The sequence below is a fragment of the Episyrphus balteatus genome, chromosome 1 (genome assembly GCF_945859705.1).
Source record: "Episyrphus balteatus chromosome 1, idEpiBalt1.1, whole genome shotgun sequence".
In the NCBI taxonomy this organism is placed as follows: domain Eukaryota; kingdom Metazoa; phylum Arthropoda; class Insecta; order Diptera; family Syrphidae; genus Episyrphus; species Episyrphus balteatus.
This window is the reverse complement of record NC_079134.1, coordinates 100,908,169-100,926,888: the sequence shown is the minus strand read 5'-3', so window position 1 is coordinate 100,926,888 and position 18,720 is coordinate 100,908,169. Positions and strand designations below refer to the sequence as shown.

Genomic DNA, 18,720 nt, shown 5'->3' with positions numbered 1-18,720 from the left:
TGGGACGCGGTGTCATCGGGTGACTGGGTGTCATCGCAATGACCTTGTCCAAGCGTTGACGGGGCAGAATTTAATACCGTGTCATCGTTTCAGATTGACATTGTTTTTTTGTATAGAAATAGAAATGTGAAGATAGTTTGATTGGGAAACGGTGTACCGTTTTGGAGGGATTTAACCTTTTTTTTACAAAAAAAAAAACTTTTCAGTATGGCCATGGTATCCATGTTGGATGCAAAAATTACAAAAAAAAAAACAAAAACAAAAAAAACAAAAACCACTTTTATATTCTAAGCTACATTTTAAGACCATAACCATTAACATTAGGTGCGGCGCGGCGTTCCTATGCTATAAGCATTTGAAGTTGGCCATATTGATTTTTTTTCGATTTTTTAAAAATCAAATGTGGAAGCTTTTTTATTTTTTTTTTTTCTAATTTTTCGATAAAACTTTAGTAATTTTACATTTATATTCTTTCAACAATATTATCAGAATTCATTCAAGACTTTTATCTTAAAAGTGCATTGCGTATATCTGGAAATATTTACATTTCAATGCAACTAAACTATGTCAAAAAAATGTTCGTTTAATTTTTCTATGAGAGCTTTTTTCATATCTCATTTTGTCCGCTTTTTGTTTTACAAAATATTTTTGAAAAATTTAAATTTTTCCTTTGTGTCAAACAGTGTGATCAACTAATGTCGTTTTCGATTGGAATCACTCAAGGTTTCACTCATTCTGAAATCCAATAAAACAGTTTGAATCGTTTCCACTCAATTCTTAAATTTTATATCTGTATTGGTGAATAATCAAATAAAAATTTTTTGCTTTTCTACTAGGAAATTTGGTTTGACGTTTATTTTTTAAATATTAGTGATTTTGAGTGAATTCTGTTTTGAAATCAAGAAGAGAATTTTTATTCTGAGAAGCGTTCTGCCTGTCAAACTCGGGCGGATAAAACACTTTCAGAAGGCTTCTGAATGATTCCGGACGCTTCCGGAGAGCCAATCGAAAACGCCATAAGTTTTGCGAGTCAACGCGTTGACACTGCTAAGTAAACGTCACGTTGGCACACCTGCGCGTCAACGTAATTTAGGACAACATTGACGCAATAGTGTCAATCGTGTGATAGTCAATGTTTTATGCATTGACGCTGTGAACGATGACAGAGAGAATATGGATTTTTTTTTGACGTCAGAGAGTCAACGCGTTGACCGATTCCGTTGACCCTGTAATCATAGCTTTAGACTAGTAAGTTTTTGAAAAACAAAAAAAAATAAAAAACTCAATGCATTATAAAAATAATGAAATCATAACTTTTAATTTTATTTCAACTGCATTTTCTATCTTTTTTAAGCTCTTTCAATTACTAAGGCTTCATATGCACTCAATTGCAAATTTCTAGCTGGTAAAACAGTTCTGAAAGAAAAAAGAAAATATTAGCCGCTTTGTTAATACTTGTTTACTGTACATTAACATTCGTACCCTTCAGTTTTTGTTGATTTTAAATTCAAAATCAAAGTTTTAACATTTCCTCTAAATGTCGAATCAAATTCATCCACATTAATGATAGATGGCTGATTTCCAACATTAGCTATTAAAATCAGTTTTTCACCGGTGGTAAATGATCTAAAATAGATATTTTTTTTTATTCTAGTTTTTCTTTTTGAGTTTTGTATTGCTCACCTTTCTAATAGAAAAACTTTCTCATTAATTGCTTTAAATTTTAAATCACCAAATTGTAAAAGTTTTCTATTTTTTCTTTCGCGAACCAAAGCTTTGTAGATATTCAAATGACTTGTTGGTGTGTTTTTTTCTGCTTCAACATTTATGGTTTCATAACCAGCTGCAATTGGAAGCCAAGTTTTAGCAGCCGTGGAAAATCCAGCATTTTGAGCGTCACTCCATTGAAATGGTGTTCTAGCTGGATCTCTTGTAAATTCCTCAAAGATTTCCTTGTTTGAGTTACAAGCCGCAGGGTCAACCGAGTCTTCCCAGCTTATTATTCCATCCGGCATACCGAGCTCTTCACCCTAAGGACAGGTAATTCATTTAGAAAATTAAAGACTGTGCATGGATTTCAAGCTCATATTACTAGATCATATCAACTTTAGAAATTTTGTAAGTGTTGGTTGTTTTTTCATCAATAGAGTGAAAAATATTTAAAAAAAAAACATTAAGGGTATTCATGTAACGATAGAATTTTCCACTTTGTAGAAAAATATAAATTTTCGCAAATGGTTTACATGAATACCCCACAAGAAATATTTGCGTAAACGTGGTAAACAAACAGCTGTTTGTAAACGTCAAATTGAACTTTTAAAATTTGTTCAGTTAAAAAAATAAAGTCAAGTCGATTTTGTAAATATTTTTAAATAGCTGTATACACTGTGACCGTTCAAAACTCGATCTAATAACATATTGCAAATTTTAAAATGTTGCAAATTTAGTTTTGTAATATCATTGTTTGTACCACATGTTTTTAGAAAGCTGTCGCGAGTCGCGATTTCTCGGAGCTTCGGTCTCAAACAAACAAATTTGTTTCTTTTCATTGCGTTCAAAAAGATACCGTCTGTAAAACTGAAAGAAAGCCTTGTAGATTTAGCTGCATGCCACGACTGGATAGTATTATGAGCTGGCAAACGATGCTTTGCGGTGCAATTCGCCACTTCATACCTATGCATCTATTGGGAGTCCAATTCTCTTCAATGTTGGATATCAAAACTTAAAGTATCAAATATCAATCCAAGATTTCAACATTTATCAAAAAAACGTACAAAAACATTTGTTTGTCTTGTGTTTTTACTCGTATTCTCCAAACTTACTATTAAATAGTCAATTTTAACTATTAAAATAGTTAGGTATTATAAAAGTGACTATTTAAATAGTCAATAATGACTATTTAAAATACTTTTCCCGACTTTAAATATTAAAATAGTTATTTTTCGCTTTAGTGTACATAAATATAATACTAAGAGTTTTGTTTGAGAAAATAAATTAAGAGTTTCTGTTATAGTCAAAACAAAACTCTTAGTTATTGATATTGGTGACCTTTTTGTACTTATATAAGTTTTTGGTGAACGGGCTTCAGGTCAAATGAAGCAAATATTTTCTTCTTGTCACAACATTTCGTCCATGTATATGGACATTGTTCACCTGATGATGTCCATATACATGGACGAAACGTCGTGACAAAAAGAAAATATTTGTTTCATTTGAAGCCCGTTCACCAAAAACTTATATACCTAAGTACAAAAAGGTCACCAATATCAATAACTAAGAGTTTTGTTTTGACTATAACAGAAACTCTTAATTTATTTTCTCAAGAAAATTGACATAAACCTAAGTCATTTTTTTTTAAGTTTAATTTGTTTTCTATGAATATTTATTTATGTTTTGTTGAAAGAGAACTTTTTTTGTTAATTTATGTATGTATAAAATAAACCAACCATGTTGAATTATAACGGTGAAAAATTATGATTTTTTACTTGAAAGTTTTGATGGGACCCCTTTTTTCCAGCCAGGACTCCTTTTTATGACTCTTTCCAAAATTTTTCAGAGGTAGCCCTGGTTGTGGTTGTAGAAAAAGAGGATGTGGAAGTGCGGGAATGGGATGGTGAGAAAGCTGAATTAGAATGATGCGATGATGTTGATGACAAAGATGATGGTGGTAATTCTTTGGGCGAGATCTTTGAGTTTAGTGGGGATGACGACACAGATGGCGAAGTCGACATATAAGCTACTCTGTCTTATTGCCACAGAAAGATTCAAAATTATGTTGGGCCATTTTTGGTTTATTTGTGTGTGTTTCAGTGTATCTATATAATTTTTTTTAACTAGTACTTTAATTTTTTGAGCGATAGCCCTGGTTTAGTAGGTACACAAGCCAATTAAATATAAAACGAAATAGTTATTAGATGGTATCCTAGAAAGATAACCTACGTCGATTCGACGTGCTTTATTTAAAAAAAATAACTGCCATTCTTTTTTAAATGGTACCACCACGCTCTTAATTTTTGCCAACTCAGTCGAACAATAGAGCTTGGTGGAGACACAAGTGCTGCCCAAGTGACAATTTTACTTGCATTAGGTTCATTTTCTTCGATTCCACAAGCTATAGTTTGTATACGTTTAGTTTAAGGCTAACTTACGCAAGTCATCCATTTTGGAAAGAAAGGAGGTCTCCTTAAGGCTAGGCGCACACATGCGATTTTGATCGCGCGATTATTTAGTCGCAAATTAGATGACAAGAATTTCAGTGACTGTAGACACAATTTTCAATTTTTTAATCGCGGGAAGCATGTGTGTTCACAGGCATTGAAATCCATATGATCCATTTTTGCGACTGGATAATCGTGCGACTAAAATCACATGTGTGCGCCTAGTCTAAGGCTATCTAGAAGTGTTAAGAGAAGCCTTGTAAATATCAGTTAAAGAAGACCTTTATAAGACCTCTTTGAACCGTTCTAAAGAAGCCTTGTATTTTCAAGTGACAGAAGGCCTCTATAAGATGTTCCAAGAGGTTCTTGTAAGAATGCAATGTTTACACCTGTAAGTATGCAAAGTTTGTATCCTGTGGATATGCAATGTTTGTAACGCATTAGAAATTTCAATTAGATCCCAATTTTCCACTCATCTTTAATATTCGAGCATGGTCTACTGGTGAAGTTAAGTCCTATGCAATTTTGGTAAAATGCGCCAAAATGATTTGCATAAGACCTGTCCTTCTTGTTATGAAAGCTAAAAACTAGCTTGCATTGACCCTAATAAAAGCTAAATTGTTACTTGGGTGGCGCGGACTGCGTTACCGTTGAAAATTTTTGAAAGGTGGCTAAAAAAGTCGCTTTCAGAAAAAAAAAAATCGCTAATCTGAAAAATTGAAAAAAAGTCGTTTTTTTGACGAATAAGTCGCTATTTGAAAAAAAGTCGTTTAACCGTTTTCATATGTTTTTACATAGAAAAATAAACACAAGTTGTCTTGAAACAAAGTTTTTATTAACAACAAAAAAATAACCAAATTAGAAATTAAAGAAAACAGTCTTCATTTTAGGAACTTAGATTTAGTTGGACGCTACGCTTGGCCCGTAACATTTGAAGTTTGAAACATTTAAAGCAGAAACACAATCACGCTTTGCCAGACGCTTCGTCGCGTTAAGTTGAGAAATCCTCAAAGCGCGCTTCTGTCACTTTAACTTTGAACAGCTGATTGAAACATAAAATATGCTGTCACATAAAAAAAGCACACCTAGTACTGTAATAATTTATTTTTTTGCATTCACATTATTGGCCCAATAATTATGTGGGTGATTGTAACTATGTCTGATAAATGTCAGAAAGCGAGCAAAAGTTCAGCCTTTCTTACGTTTCCTTACGTTTGTCAAAAAAGCGTACGTAGAAAAGCGTCATTGTGAGAGATTACACAGATTTCGTATGGTTGAACTTTTGGCAGTTGTCAAAATCGACGGCAAAGCGTGATTGTGTTTCTGCGTTTAATTTGAGCAAGAATTAAAAAAGGCTTTCAAGTTTTCCAATATATTTTTTCACTTTCCAATTCCATTGAAAACTCCCTCTTTTTGTTCGGCTATACACATAAAAAGGTAATATCTTCAAAGTACATGTTTTGACAATTTCGCGACCAATGTCAGTTTGAAGAATAGTGATAGCTACCGTAATTTTTAATTGTGATAAATATCCGACGAAAAACGCACGAAAGCCGAATAAACCAAGCACACAACTATTTTTTTTAAAAATTATTGATCATTTTACGACAAGAAACACAAAGAAAATTTGTCATTTTTCTATTTATAGTTTTTTCAAATGACATTTTATAAATTAAAACAGGAACAAATTTCCTGTTTACTGCGATTGAAATATAAAAATTAAAGGTCGATCTGCCCATTTTTGACATTATAATGTGTATTGTTTTGGGTATGGAAATGGATAAGTTTATGAGTAGGCGTTTTTTTTTAACTCAGAAAAAAGCTCTGAACAGAGCCAGAACATTCCGAGCACGCTCTGAATAGTCTCTGAACAAAGCCTGTTCTGAATTATTTTTAAAACACACCTTGTCTATTTACTTGTAATTTTCTTTTACAGAAACAAAAAATAAAATTTACAACTTCAATTAAAATAAAAAAAATAGACCGAATAGACTGCTTTCTTGCAGTGTTGCCAGAGCCGGCTATTTATCGCCAAACAGGCTATCCTTGAACTTTTACCTCGCTCTTTTAAATTTTGATTTTCGATTTATCGGATTTTGGCTCTTTTAGTTTCGAACTTGGCGATTACAGGCTCATTTAAAATGAAAGCATTTTACAGCAAAAATCCACCAAAAATGTAAATGTGACAACCAATTTGTATACATTTTTTATTTGATTTTCATTTAAAATTTAATTTTACGCCCGTAAATGAGCATGAAAACCAAAATATATCAACAAAATGAAAAAAAAAAATAATTACACTTGAAGTCTGATAAGCAAAAGGTATTTGAAAATTGAAAGAACAACATTTTAAATCTCATTCCACAAAATTTTTTTGAGTTTTTTTGGATCATTTTTGAAAACGGCTATTTTTGGCTCCAAGATTTTTCAAAATTTTCTCCTTGCCTCGAAAATACTCTGGCAAAACTGCACTCTTGCGCCATTATTTTATTTGTTTGAAATTTTTTTTCAATTTCACTTGCTAAATGCTTGTGTTTAGCATTCAACTCGGTCTGCTCAGTTATTTTATTCTAAGTCCATAGTCCAACGATGGTGCTCTGAACAAGCTCAAAAGAAAAAAAGTCGCTATTATGAAATTAGTGAAAAGGTCGCTTTGAAGCCTTTGATGAAGGCTTCAAAAAGGTCGCTAACGGTAACGCTTACGCGGTTAGTTCATTACAGCACACACATAAATTTCCTGGAAAATACCATACACGTCGAAACGACACGTACCTACGTTATCTTTAAATCCAACGTTCACAATGACAACCAGACCTGAACAACCTGAGTTAAGAAGCTGCCAACAGAACTAATATTTAAAACAAACACAATGACAATTAAAAGAAAATTTAGCTTAAAAAAAAAAAACAATGTAAAAACGTTAGGCCCCTCTTGTGCCAACATAATACTAATATAATCAATGTAAATTTTTTAGATAACTAGCTTTAAGCAAATTGTATATATATAATTACTGTTCAATAAAAAAATATCGTTAAATAGTTAATATCGTTATCTTTCACGTCACTTTTTGTAACAAAAAAATATTTATTTTATGAACTTTTTTGTGTAAAGATATGTTTGTTTATGTTCTACAGGGTGTCCCAAAAGTTAACGTCGAAACGAAAACGGTAGATAGGGTAGGTGGTGACAGTTATTAGAAAAATAAGAAAAAAAATCGCAGCCATATATTTTGAGAGTTATGGGCATTTGAAAAAAAGTCGAAAAAATGGTCACTCTGTGACGGTTTTTCATGTGCCGTGACTACAAATCTTAATTTTTCTCATTTTTTTCTTTTGTTACGGAACCTTGAATAACCCTACTATTAAATGCATTCAAAAATTTCAACTCAGCTGCATCAGTTTTAAAGAAAATATTACTTTTTTACCCAACTTAGTACTAAAAAATTTTACATGACTCTAATTCAATGAGCCGTAGTGTAAAAAAAATGCACTACGATGTTTCGGCAAGTTGCCTTAAAAGTTGGTGTGTTCAATTCTCTTTTCAAAATGGTACAACATTGTTGGGAATATTCCATAAATAACCGAGATAAATTTTTTTTCTTAAGAAATGCTGCGATTTTTGTTATTATTTTTCTGATAACTGCCACCACCTACCCTACCTACCGTTTTTGTTTCGACGTTAACTTTTGGGACACCCTGTATAAACATAGGTAATTTTTATTTTATGTAGGCTATATTACAAACATAAAATGACGTCACAGGGCAGTCCAAGAGGTGCACATGCACAATTTGAGAGATTATTAGATCACATACTTGGAAGTGATGAAGAGATAGAGGGGTCGGACAGTGAAATAGAAGACAATTTACTGCAAGAGGATGCACAAAGTGATTTCGAAGATGACTCGCATGAATGAACACATTTATGATCCTTTAGAGTGTTTTAATATCTTTATTACAAACGAAATCGTGGAGGAAATAACAAAATGGACCAACACGGAAATACAGCAAAAGATGGGCATGTATATGTACATATATGCCCAACAAACCCAGTAGGTACGGGATTAAAATAGTAATGGCGTGCGACAGTGCTACACGATGCAATTTTATGTCTGGGAAAATGTACTCAAACCCACGGATTGCCTCTCGGAGAGTTTTATGTTAAGGAACTCACAAAATCTATTCATGGAAGTAATAGAAATATTACCTGTGATAACTGGTTTACATCAGTTCCCTTAGCAAAAAACTTGTTAAAGCGGCCATATAATTTGACATTAGTTGGTATAATAAGATTAAACAAGAGAGAAATACCGACAGATCTAAAAAAAAAAACGCGCTACAGGCCTATCGGAACATCCATGTTTTGCTATGACGGTCCCTTGACATTAGTGTCCTACAAGCCCAAACCAAGCAAAATGGTCTTTCTCCTGTCATCGTCCAACGAAAATGGTACTGTTCGTCCTGTCACATCAAAACCAAATATCATCCACTTTTACAATGAAAGCAAAGGTGGTGTGGATACGTTCGATCAAAATGTGTTCCTCGATGTCATGCAGCCGTAAAACAAACCGATGGCCCATGGCAATGTTTTATGGCATATTGAATATGGCGTTCATAAACGGGTATGTTATCTATTGTGACAACGTCTTATCTAAACAAGAAAAGCCGCTTAGTCGTCGTGATTTTATGGAAACACTTAGCAACAGCTTGATAACGCCGTAGGCTTTGAAAAGGGAAGAACTGCCTACTTTGCCGTAAAATATAAAAAATAAAATTTCTGAAATTTTACCAAAACGACTCCCTTCTGTTCCTACACAAGATGAAGGTGTACCTTAACCAAAAAAAAAAAGGAAAATATTGCGCCTTTTGCCCGACAAAAATTAAAAGAATGACAAAGTCAATGTGCGACAAATGCAAAAACCATATCTGTGGAGAGCACAAGACGTTGGTTTGCCCTAACTGCCTAGAAGAAAAACGAAGAAGATCTCCCGAGCTAGCGTAAAAGGCCACCAAGTCGCTATAGCTGATTATGGTAAGCCCACACGCAAGCTGACTGAGGGTGAATGGCATCTCCTTGAACTAAGAATCCTGGAGGAGGTCAATGAGGCTATCGTCAAGAGCTCTTCCACTCTTCGGTAACCTCACGACTGTCCATGGTTTCAAGGTGATGAACTGCGAGAACGACGAGACTGTCGAATGGCTTCGTGAGTTCATACAGAAAACGGCAGCTCCATGGCAAGGCGCCGACCTTCGTCTCATCGACGTAAAGGAGATTAAAGATCTCAACAGACATCTAGGTAAGCTGTTGGTAAAAGGCCCGGCCCTTCCCAGCGAACGGCTTGAGAGATATATCCTATCTCTGAATAGTGATCTCTTAAGCAAAGAGTGGGAAGTGGTTAAGAACGAGAGAACCAAAGACGGCACCGAAGTTGTGGTAAGATTGATACACAAATCTTTACCACTCCTGAGGAAGGCTGATTTCAAGGAAAGTGCTGGTATCACTAGGTGCAAACTTAGATTGATTCGCAACGAGAGAAAACAGGTTAGTAAAGCGTTGAACTTAAACTTTATTACATGAATGGAATTGAAAATCTTACAAATCAATCTTCATCATAGTAAAGCCGCCACTGCTAACCTTGTGTACCTCATGGAGAATAGACAATACGATGTATCAGGAACCCTGGCTTGTAAGAGAGAATATCAAGGGTCCACGTTCTAACTTCTGCTGTACAAGTCAAATCTTGGCAGCCTTAATAGTAACCCAAGAACATGCATAGTAGCTAGGAAACAGTTTAATCTTTTTCTTCTAACTACTTACAGCAACATTGACCAGACTACGGTAAAATTGGAACGCGATGGGCTTCCAACGCTCATCTTCTCTTCCACCTACATGTCGTACGATAGCATAGAAGGACCACCAGCAGATATCACTAAAACGTTGGTATCTTTTGCAAGTAAGAACAAATTTGATATTGTTTTAGGTTGTGATTCTAATTCACACCATATACAATGGGGAAGCACTGACATAAATACTTGGTGGTAGCTAACAGAGGTAACACCCGCACCTTTGTTACAAAAACACGTAAAGAGGTTCTTGATATTACCTTGACGAATAATTCAGATACTTGCCTATTAGAAAAACGGAAGGTTTTAGATGAAATCTCTTTTTCCGACCATAGACTAATAGAATTTTATATCCCTGATGCTGCTAGGCACAATTAACCCTTTAGGAATAATAGGCGTACCGATTGGCATGTATTCATTAGAGAAATAGTTAAGAACATCAGTCACCTGAGGACTGATAATAATCTAGACCCAAATGGCCTAGATAAATTGACAGAGGAATTCACAGGAATTCTACGCGATGCACTCGACAAAAGCTGTCCTCTTATTACCGCGACGAAGAAAAACAACGACCACCCTGGTGGACTGTTGAGCTCAGTAACATAAGAAAAGAAACTAGAAAGCTTTTCAATCGTGCTAAACGCACTAGAGCTGAAAGTGATTGGGAATCCTATAAAACCAATCAAAGACAATTCAAGACAGAAACTCAAAGAGCCAAACGATGCTCTTGGAGAAACTTTTGCAGTGCTATCGAATGTACAAATCATTCGGCAAGACTAAGGAAAATCCTCTCCGAAACGATTACTCCTATAGGCTCCCTAAAAGGGCCTGATAATCAATGGACAGAATCAAGCTCACTTCCCAGGTTGTAACTCTGAATTTGTCAATGATTCTACAAACTCTTTGCACTCATTTTGTGAAATTCCTAGAGAAATTATTACAAAAGAAAAGTTGATCTGGGCCATCAACTCCTTCTCTCCTTATAAATCTCCAGGCCTAGACGGCGTCTTAATGCTGCAAAAAAGTAGTGAATTCATTATTCCATACCTGATCACAATATTCCAAAATAGCCTTCATTTGGGATATGTCCCTAAAACATGGCGTGAAGTCAAAGTTTTCTTTATACCAAAAGCTGGTAAATCCAGTTACACAGAACCCAAAGATTTCAGACGTACCAGTCTAACTTCTTTTACACTCAAAACACTTGAAAGGTTAATCGATATACATATCCGCAATTACTTAAGACCAAAGGCTATATCACCCTTTCAGCATGCAATGCATACACAAAAGGTAGAAGTGTAGAGACAGCTTTACACTGTGCAGTCAGAACAATAGAAAAGACACTTGTTGTTAATGAATATACCCTCGCAGCATTTCTAGATAAAGAAGGAGCATTCAATAATGTTCATAATAGTGCAATTGAAAAAGCACTCACTGACCTTAAAACAGAAGACACGGTCATAAAATGGATCGTGTGCATGTTGAAAAACAGGCAAATCAATAGTGAATTAGGTGGGTCACATATAAAAATGTAAGCATCTAGAGGAACCCCACGAGGTGGTATTCTATCACCTCTTCTTTGGATTTTGGTGATGAATGAGATTCACATCAAACTGAATAACAGCGGTGTCAAGATTATAGCTAGGATTGCCAACTTTTTTAAGAAGGAATAGAGTATATTTGATCTCAGAGACGAAGAAAAAGAGTACATTTGAAAAAAGAAGAGTACCATTCATTTCAAGTCTTGAAAATGTATTTTTTGGTACTTCTTGCAGTATATAACAATATTTTTTGTTATTTTTAAAATATGTGTATCTGTATAACCCTAAACGGGCAAATTCAAAATTGATATAAATTCATGACCCAAAATACTCTCTCAGTGAATGCTGAAGTTGTAAGAACAGATAGTATATAGTTCACAATTTTTGCAGTTACCAATTAGGTATAAGAAGCTTAACTCGAAAAAAAATACCTTGATTTTTTAAAAGAAAAAATCTAATTTTTTGAGTTTAAACATTTTTCTTTAATTAATACTTAAAACTGTTTTTTTTTTTTTTTTAATAAAGGTAGGTATTAATATTCTATAAATTTTTTTATTTCCATGAATTATATTGAAAACAGCAAAAGTTACACCAGTTCAAACATTGGAAAATCAAGAAAAATAGCATCAGTTGCGTTTCATATTTTTCTATTAAAAAAAGAACAAAGTTTAATTTTTTGAAAAAAGCTTACTCCTTCCTTTGATTCAATTTCATTCCAAAACAAAATTAAAAAAATAAATTTTAAGTCTGACTAAAAAACAAACAAAACAAGTAGGTCATACTAAAACAACGACCAAAATTATAGTGCTTTTTACTCTCTAAATCACAATTGTTCATATTTAGTTATTATAAGGTCGAATATTTTAAGCCTCGTTATCTTTTTCATTCAATTATCTTTAGAAATATGAAAGTTATCCACCAATTTGTAAACGTTAATATGTTTATGTGGTGGTACACTTAGCCTTAAGTAAAAAAAGAGTATTTTGACGTACTCTATCAGAGTTATAGATTATAGAGTACAAACACGAGAAATAGAGTACAATACTCTTTTTAAGAGTACGGTTGGCAACCCTAGTTATAGCCTACGCAGACGATCTAGCTCTTCTAGCGACCGACAGGTAAATACCTAACCACTGTAAGCGAACAATTAGAAAGCGCATTATCCAAGGTCAGTAACTGGACCAGGAGATGCGGTCTTAAAGTAAACCCCCTTAAAACAGAACTGGTACTTTTCACAAACAGAAGGAAAACTCCTCCTTTTATAGTGCCAAAAATTGATGGCACCCCACTTAAGATTTCGGATAAAGTGAAATATCTCGGAGTGATCTTGGATAAGAAACTTAACTGGGGTCCAAACATTCCAGAAAGATATAAGAAAGCCACGCTTGCACTTTACTCATGTAATAGAATTCTTGGCAGAAACTGGGGACCAAATCCTAAAATAATCATGTGGATGTATACCGCCATTGTCAGACCCATTCTGACTTATGGCAGGTTAGTCTGGTGGCAAGCTCTGGAGAAATCCACGAACTTGAAGACCCTAACCAAAGTACAAAGAACAGCATGCATTAGTACTACGGGGTGATGAGGTCCACTCCAACCGCAGGTTTGGAGGCAATCCTTAATCTCACTCCCTCAGATCTATTTGTACAAGAATTAGCAGCAAATAGTGCCCTACGACTCAGTCAAACCAACATTTGGAGTATTAGTCAAAGCGGTCATACCAAGATCCTTTCCAACTACGTTGACAACAACGTATGTACAGACTACATGACCCCTTACTTAGACTTCAAAAAGTCTTTTAATGTCAGTTTCCCCAACAGACAAGATTGGGAAAACAGTGTACCTTTCTCAAATGAGTCGACACTGGGGTTGGTGCAGGTTTCTACTCAGAAAACCTCAACCTTGCCAGTTCTTTCAGGCTCCCCGATCACAGCAGTGTCTTCCAAGCCGAGATATTGGCAGTGAAAAATGCTGCTAAACAAATATCCATGATGGCGATATCACCTGCTGACATCACCTTTTTTATTGATAGCCAAGCGGCAATAAAAGCGATTTCTGCCACCTTAATCAAGTCAAAGCTTGTTTCTTGCTGTCGCGAAGAGTTTAGGGTTCTTGGTATGCAGCATAATGTAAGACTCTGCTGGGTTCCCGGCCACAGTGATGTGTTCGGCAACGAAAAAGCGGACGAGCTTGCAAGGGAAGGCTCAGTACTTGATCCTTCTCTCATAGACCACAACATCAGAATCCCACAATGTGAAATGAAACGAAATATCGTCAAACATATTTTTCAAAAAACCAATGAAAGATGGAACCTCCTACATACCTGCGCTCACACCAGCAAACTTTGGCCGAATTACGACGAGAAAAAAATCTAATAAGATCTTACTACTCAGTAAACCTTCCTTAAAGGGACATAACCTACTGGGCTACCATAAAAAGAAAATAGGGCTTAGCACAGATGACCTATGTAGAGGCTGCGGCAATGAGGACGAACAGGAAGACACTACTCACTTCCTCTGTCACTGTCCAGCACTCTGCCGCACTAGAAAAACATTTTTAGGGAACTACTTCTTTAATGAATTAGAAGAACTATCAGAACTGTCAGGCAACAGCCTACTGAACTTTGTCAAGTTTACCAAGTGGCTCGACAAACCATAGGATTCATAGGATTACACTTTTTTTAATGAGGTTATATTATAAATACTTCAAGGTATCACAAGGGATCTACATTGATCTAAGTGTGACGGTAACAACATCAACTGTCAGCCCATTTAACCTAACCTAACCTAACCTAACTGTCTAGAAGAAGAAGTTGAATAATTTTTCTTATAAAAGTTACTTATATAATTAATAATATACAAAGTTATTTTGTAAAAATTTGAAAAAATAATTTATGAGTCTGAAGAAGTGATCTCAATATAGTTAAGTTTTTTAATGAAATAAATATTTATTTTTGGTTTTTCTTATGTTTTTGTCAAATAAACTCATGTTTTTTTATTTATCCATTAAATATTTATGGTGATATCTGATTATTTGCACAAATATAATAATATAGTTATATAATATAATCTCACTTTCAAACACATACACGTCGAATCGACGCGACGTATGGTTATCTTCAACGTAATTTTTTGTAGGGTTATCTTTCTAGGGTTAAAAAAAGAGCTTATTTACCTGGTAAGTGATACTGGCTCCAGGCAACATCATAACCAACATATTCATCGTATCAATCAAATCTTCCCCATAACGACTCGACGCTCGCCTCTTATCGTGATTACCAATCTGCAAAAATTAAAATGTAGGTACTAATATAGCAGAGTAACTAAAGCAAATTATTAGGGAACCCGGCCGAACAGCTCTGACCATTTTTTTTTTTCCAAACATAGGTAATTAAAAATACTTTAAAGTCTATAGAATAAAAATTGCCGATGTTGCCGTTTTGCTTTTTAAAATTAAAATTAAACTTTTTTTGAACAAAACCATTTTTTTTTGCTTAATTTCATAACACAAATGATAGCAAAAGATTCTCTAGGTAATTTAAGGAAAAAAATTATAAAGGAGTAAGGGACAATCTTCCATCATTTGAGCGCTATATGCAATTTTCTCACAATCTGACTTCAAACACAAAAAAAAATATATATAAATAATAAAAAGCCAGAAGCTCATTTTTATCTCTTAAATTTAAATCCCCAAAATTTATTGAATAGTTTTTGAAAAAAATGGTTTTCAAACTCAGAATTAAAAAAAAAAAAATGTTATTAAAAATATTTAAAATGACTTTTTTCCAAATTTTTTCTAATAAAATATGAATTTATTTTAAAAAAATTTTTGGCCATAAATATTATCAGTTGAATTCCGAAGCAGAAAAGGTAATGTATATCACATTTTTGAAAAAAAAATTAAAAATTACTTCAATTTCAATTGGTTTATTTGATAAGAACTGAATTTTTGCATTGATTTTCTCAAAGATTTTGGCAAATAAGAACTTTAAACTTTTGCTATTTAACTTTCAACAATAAGAGCTTTTGAATGAATAAAAAATAACTTTATATTTAAATGCTGAATTTAAAAAATAAAATAAGTTAAATTTTTTTTTAAAACATCTATTAAAAAAAGTTCTTCAAAATGAAATACTTTTTAATTTTTTTCATTAACTGTAATATAATTGACATTTCCTTTTATAATTTCAAATCATAATAAATGTGGCCTAAAAGATTTGAAAAATAAATGCATTTTATATTGCGAAAAAGTTTTAAAAACGACATTTTAAAATTTTGTCAATAATTTTTTTTTTTCAAAAATCTGAGTTCAATTACCATTCTTTCAAAAGCCCTTCATTCAATTAACTTAATTTTAATTTTACAAATATGACTTAGCTTCTAGCTTTTTAAAAATGTATATTTGAATATTGTAGGTGTTGCCGTTGTCTTCAAATATTTTTTTTGAATTTGAAGTCAATTAATAAGAAAATTGCATCCATCGCTTGAACGATAGAAGATTGTCCCTCACTCCCATATATTTTTTTTCCTTAAATTTCCTAGGCAATCTTTTGGTATCAATTAATTTATGAAATTTAAGAAAAATTTTTGAAAAAAATTTTTTTTTCACAAAAATCTTCAATTAAATTAAAAAAATCAAAACGGCAACACCGGCAATTTTCTATAGACCTTAAAGTATTTTTAATTACCGACGTTTGGAAAAAAGATCATCAAAATCTAAGCTGTTCGGCCGGGTTCCCTAATATTGCCAACTTTTGAGCTTTAGTTACTCCACTAATATAATAAAAAAAAAAACAATTTGTTGGCCAACTTACCACCCAGTTTGCTGTTTGTCCAGGTGGCATATTATCCCACCAGGAAGATATGCTCCTTGATAGATCAGTTGCTGAGAATCCTTTATTTAACATTGTTATTAGATTAAAATTAAATGGTAAGTGTGCTCCTTTTGTGGTACGGTTTCCATAGATTTTCATTGTAAATGAAGCCGGTGAGTATGTTTCAATGAGCAAAACTCGAGTATCACCACCATGTATTCGTTGAAAATCATCCATAACGGTACGCCACTGATATACCATGTCTAGTGTTTCGGGTTGGTCTTGGGTGTACAGATGTTTTAAATAGTCCGAGTTTTCTGGATCATTTGTTATTCCACTTGGTGGTTCATCGAGATAACGACCATTAATGTCAGGTAGTGCTTCAAAAAGCATTGGAACTGCATCAATTCTAAATCCAGCAACACCAATTTCCAACCAAAATCGAAGTACACGTTTCATTTCTTCAACCACCAAAGGATTTCGGTAATTCAAGTCAGCCTGTTGAACTGTATACTGATGAAGATAGAACTGTTTTCTCTCAGCATTCCATTCCCAGGCAGATCCTCTGAATGCTTGAAGCTAAAATAAAGTAATATAACTGTAATTCTATGCGACTGAAACTAATCAAAGATCTGTTCAACTAACCCAATTGCTTGGGGGAAGTCGATTTCCACCATTAGGGTTTTCATAGCCATCGTGCCAAACAAAAAAATCTTCATAGTTCTTTTCACGTTTTACCGATTTTTTAAACCATTTACTTTCTGTACTCGCATGGTTAGGAACAAAATCTAATATAATTTTCAGTCCGAGTCTATTCGCCTTAGCTATAAGCTTTTTAAAATCATCGATTGTTCCGTATTCATCCTGAATATCGTAGAAGCTTGAAATATCATAACCAAAATCAAACATTGGTGATTTGAAAATCGGAGAAAGCCAAGCTGCTGTAACACCGATTTCATTAAGGTATTCTAACTTTGATGTAATTCCGTTTAAGTCACCAATTCCATCGCCATTAGAGTCCATAAAAGATCGAGGATATATTTGATAAAACTGTGCAGTTTGCCACCAGTCTTTTGTTAATTCTTCATTTTCCCGGACTTGGCAAGTTAAAATGCAGCCAGGCATCAAAATTGTACACACAACAACTATACGAAACGTGTCCATGATCATGGAAAGACGTTATCGAGTTACCGCAACAGCTATTTGGGTTCTTATAACGCAAGAATTTAAGTAAATAATGTCAACCTTGAGAAGTATCATATCAAAAATCATTTTGCAAGTTTTCGATAAACGGAACTTACTTTTGTTGTTTTCTTTTGAGTGTAAGTGGTTGAAAAAATTCAATTAAAAATGATACTGTAACTGTTACCACTCAAAGGAAAATACATTCCATCTATTTACTAAGCACTTACTATTATTTTGCTTGTGTAAGACGAGGCAAAATGATGTGATCGCAAGACAGTACTTTAACAAGAAGTGTCTTTTATTTCAAATGTCTTGATTCTAAAGCGTTATTATTATTTCAACAAGTGGTAATTCATAATAACGTTTTGTAACCCAAATATAGTTTGACATCGAGAACTTATTTTGATTAAATAGTTTAGGTTACATGCAATGCATTTCTAATTATATATTAAGCAAGTAAGTAAGTTTCAGTGGTTATTCCGTTATTTCCCTAATAATTGAAATCGGAAATAGCACTGAAACTCCATGGAGGTCTTTGAATTCTAGTGGGTCTTTCTTCACATGGTTGGCTGTGGGCATAGGAAAGATCTGCTGAAGATGACATATTCGACAAGACGACATAGTCGAATTTTCTCAGCAACCACAGTTCATACGGTTCTTTTAAACACACCCAAATGTACAGTTTTAAAATGTCAGTTTCTCAATTATTGGTACTTTCATTAGTTTGAAACAGTGTAGCAGACAGAAGAATTTTGCACACATTAACATTTTTTTGAATTAATTCTGATAAATTCTAAATAAATAAATAAAAAAATACTTGGTGATATGTTAGCGTCTTAAAACTTTCCCAAAATTATTCCTCGATCAAAGGTGCCGTAAAAAAAAAAAAACAGATTAAAAAAAAAAAAAACTGGTGCATGCACCCGTCCAAACCAAACAAAAACAACTCGCAAAATTTTGTGAATTGAAGCATTATGGAAGCATTGCATATGTAAATAGTATATACAGAAAACGGTAGTGGGTGGTTACATCTATCAGAAATCTCAATTTTGAACCTATATGGAACCGCGATTAGCATTTAAACAATTACAATTGGATTAAAAAATTTAAACTCATCTGCCGGTTGAAGTTACACCGGCAGGGCTGACGTTTCACTTTTGGAGTTTACTTTAGCATTTAAA

General features: G+C 33.7%; 1 protein-coding gene across 1 annotated transcript; it reads right to left on the bottom strand.

The window, feature by feature from the left end:
- Positions 1 to 1,290: 1,290 nt before the first annotated feature.
- Positions 1,291 to 17,574, bottom strand: LOC129921573 (maltase A3-like). Its single transcript, XM_056003472.1, has 6 exons — positions 17,000 to 17,574; positions 16,355 to 16,933; positions 14,716 to 14,823; positions 1,684 to 2,030; positions 1,483 to 1,626; positions 1,291 to 1,416 (listed from the first exon to the last, which is right to left on the bottom strand). Exons 1-6 carry the CDS (start codon positions 17,522 to 17,524, stop codon positions 1,350 to 1,352), a joined length of 1,770 nt encoding a protein of 589 aa, XP_055859447.1. The 5' UTR covers positions 17,525 to 17,574; the 3' UTR covers positions 1,291 to 1,349.
- Positions 17,575 to 18,720: the final 1,146 nt, after the last annotated feature.

Excerpts from the sequence above, each read along its gene's own strand:
- LOC129921573 (XM_056003472.1), bottom strand. The coding sequence starts at position 17,524 with ATGATCATGGACACGTTTCGTATAGTTGTTGTGTGTACAATTTTGATG. Across the intron at positions 2,031-14,715 it reads GAGCCAGTATCACTTACCAG|GGTGAAGAGCTCGGTATGCC; the intron begins GTAAATAAGCTC and ends ACCTGTCCTTAG. Across the intron at positions 1,627-1,683 it reads AAAGTTTTTCTATTAGAAAG|ATCATTTACCACCGGTGAAA; the intron begins GTGAGCAATACA and ends TATCTATTTTAG.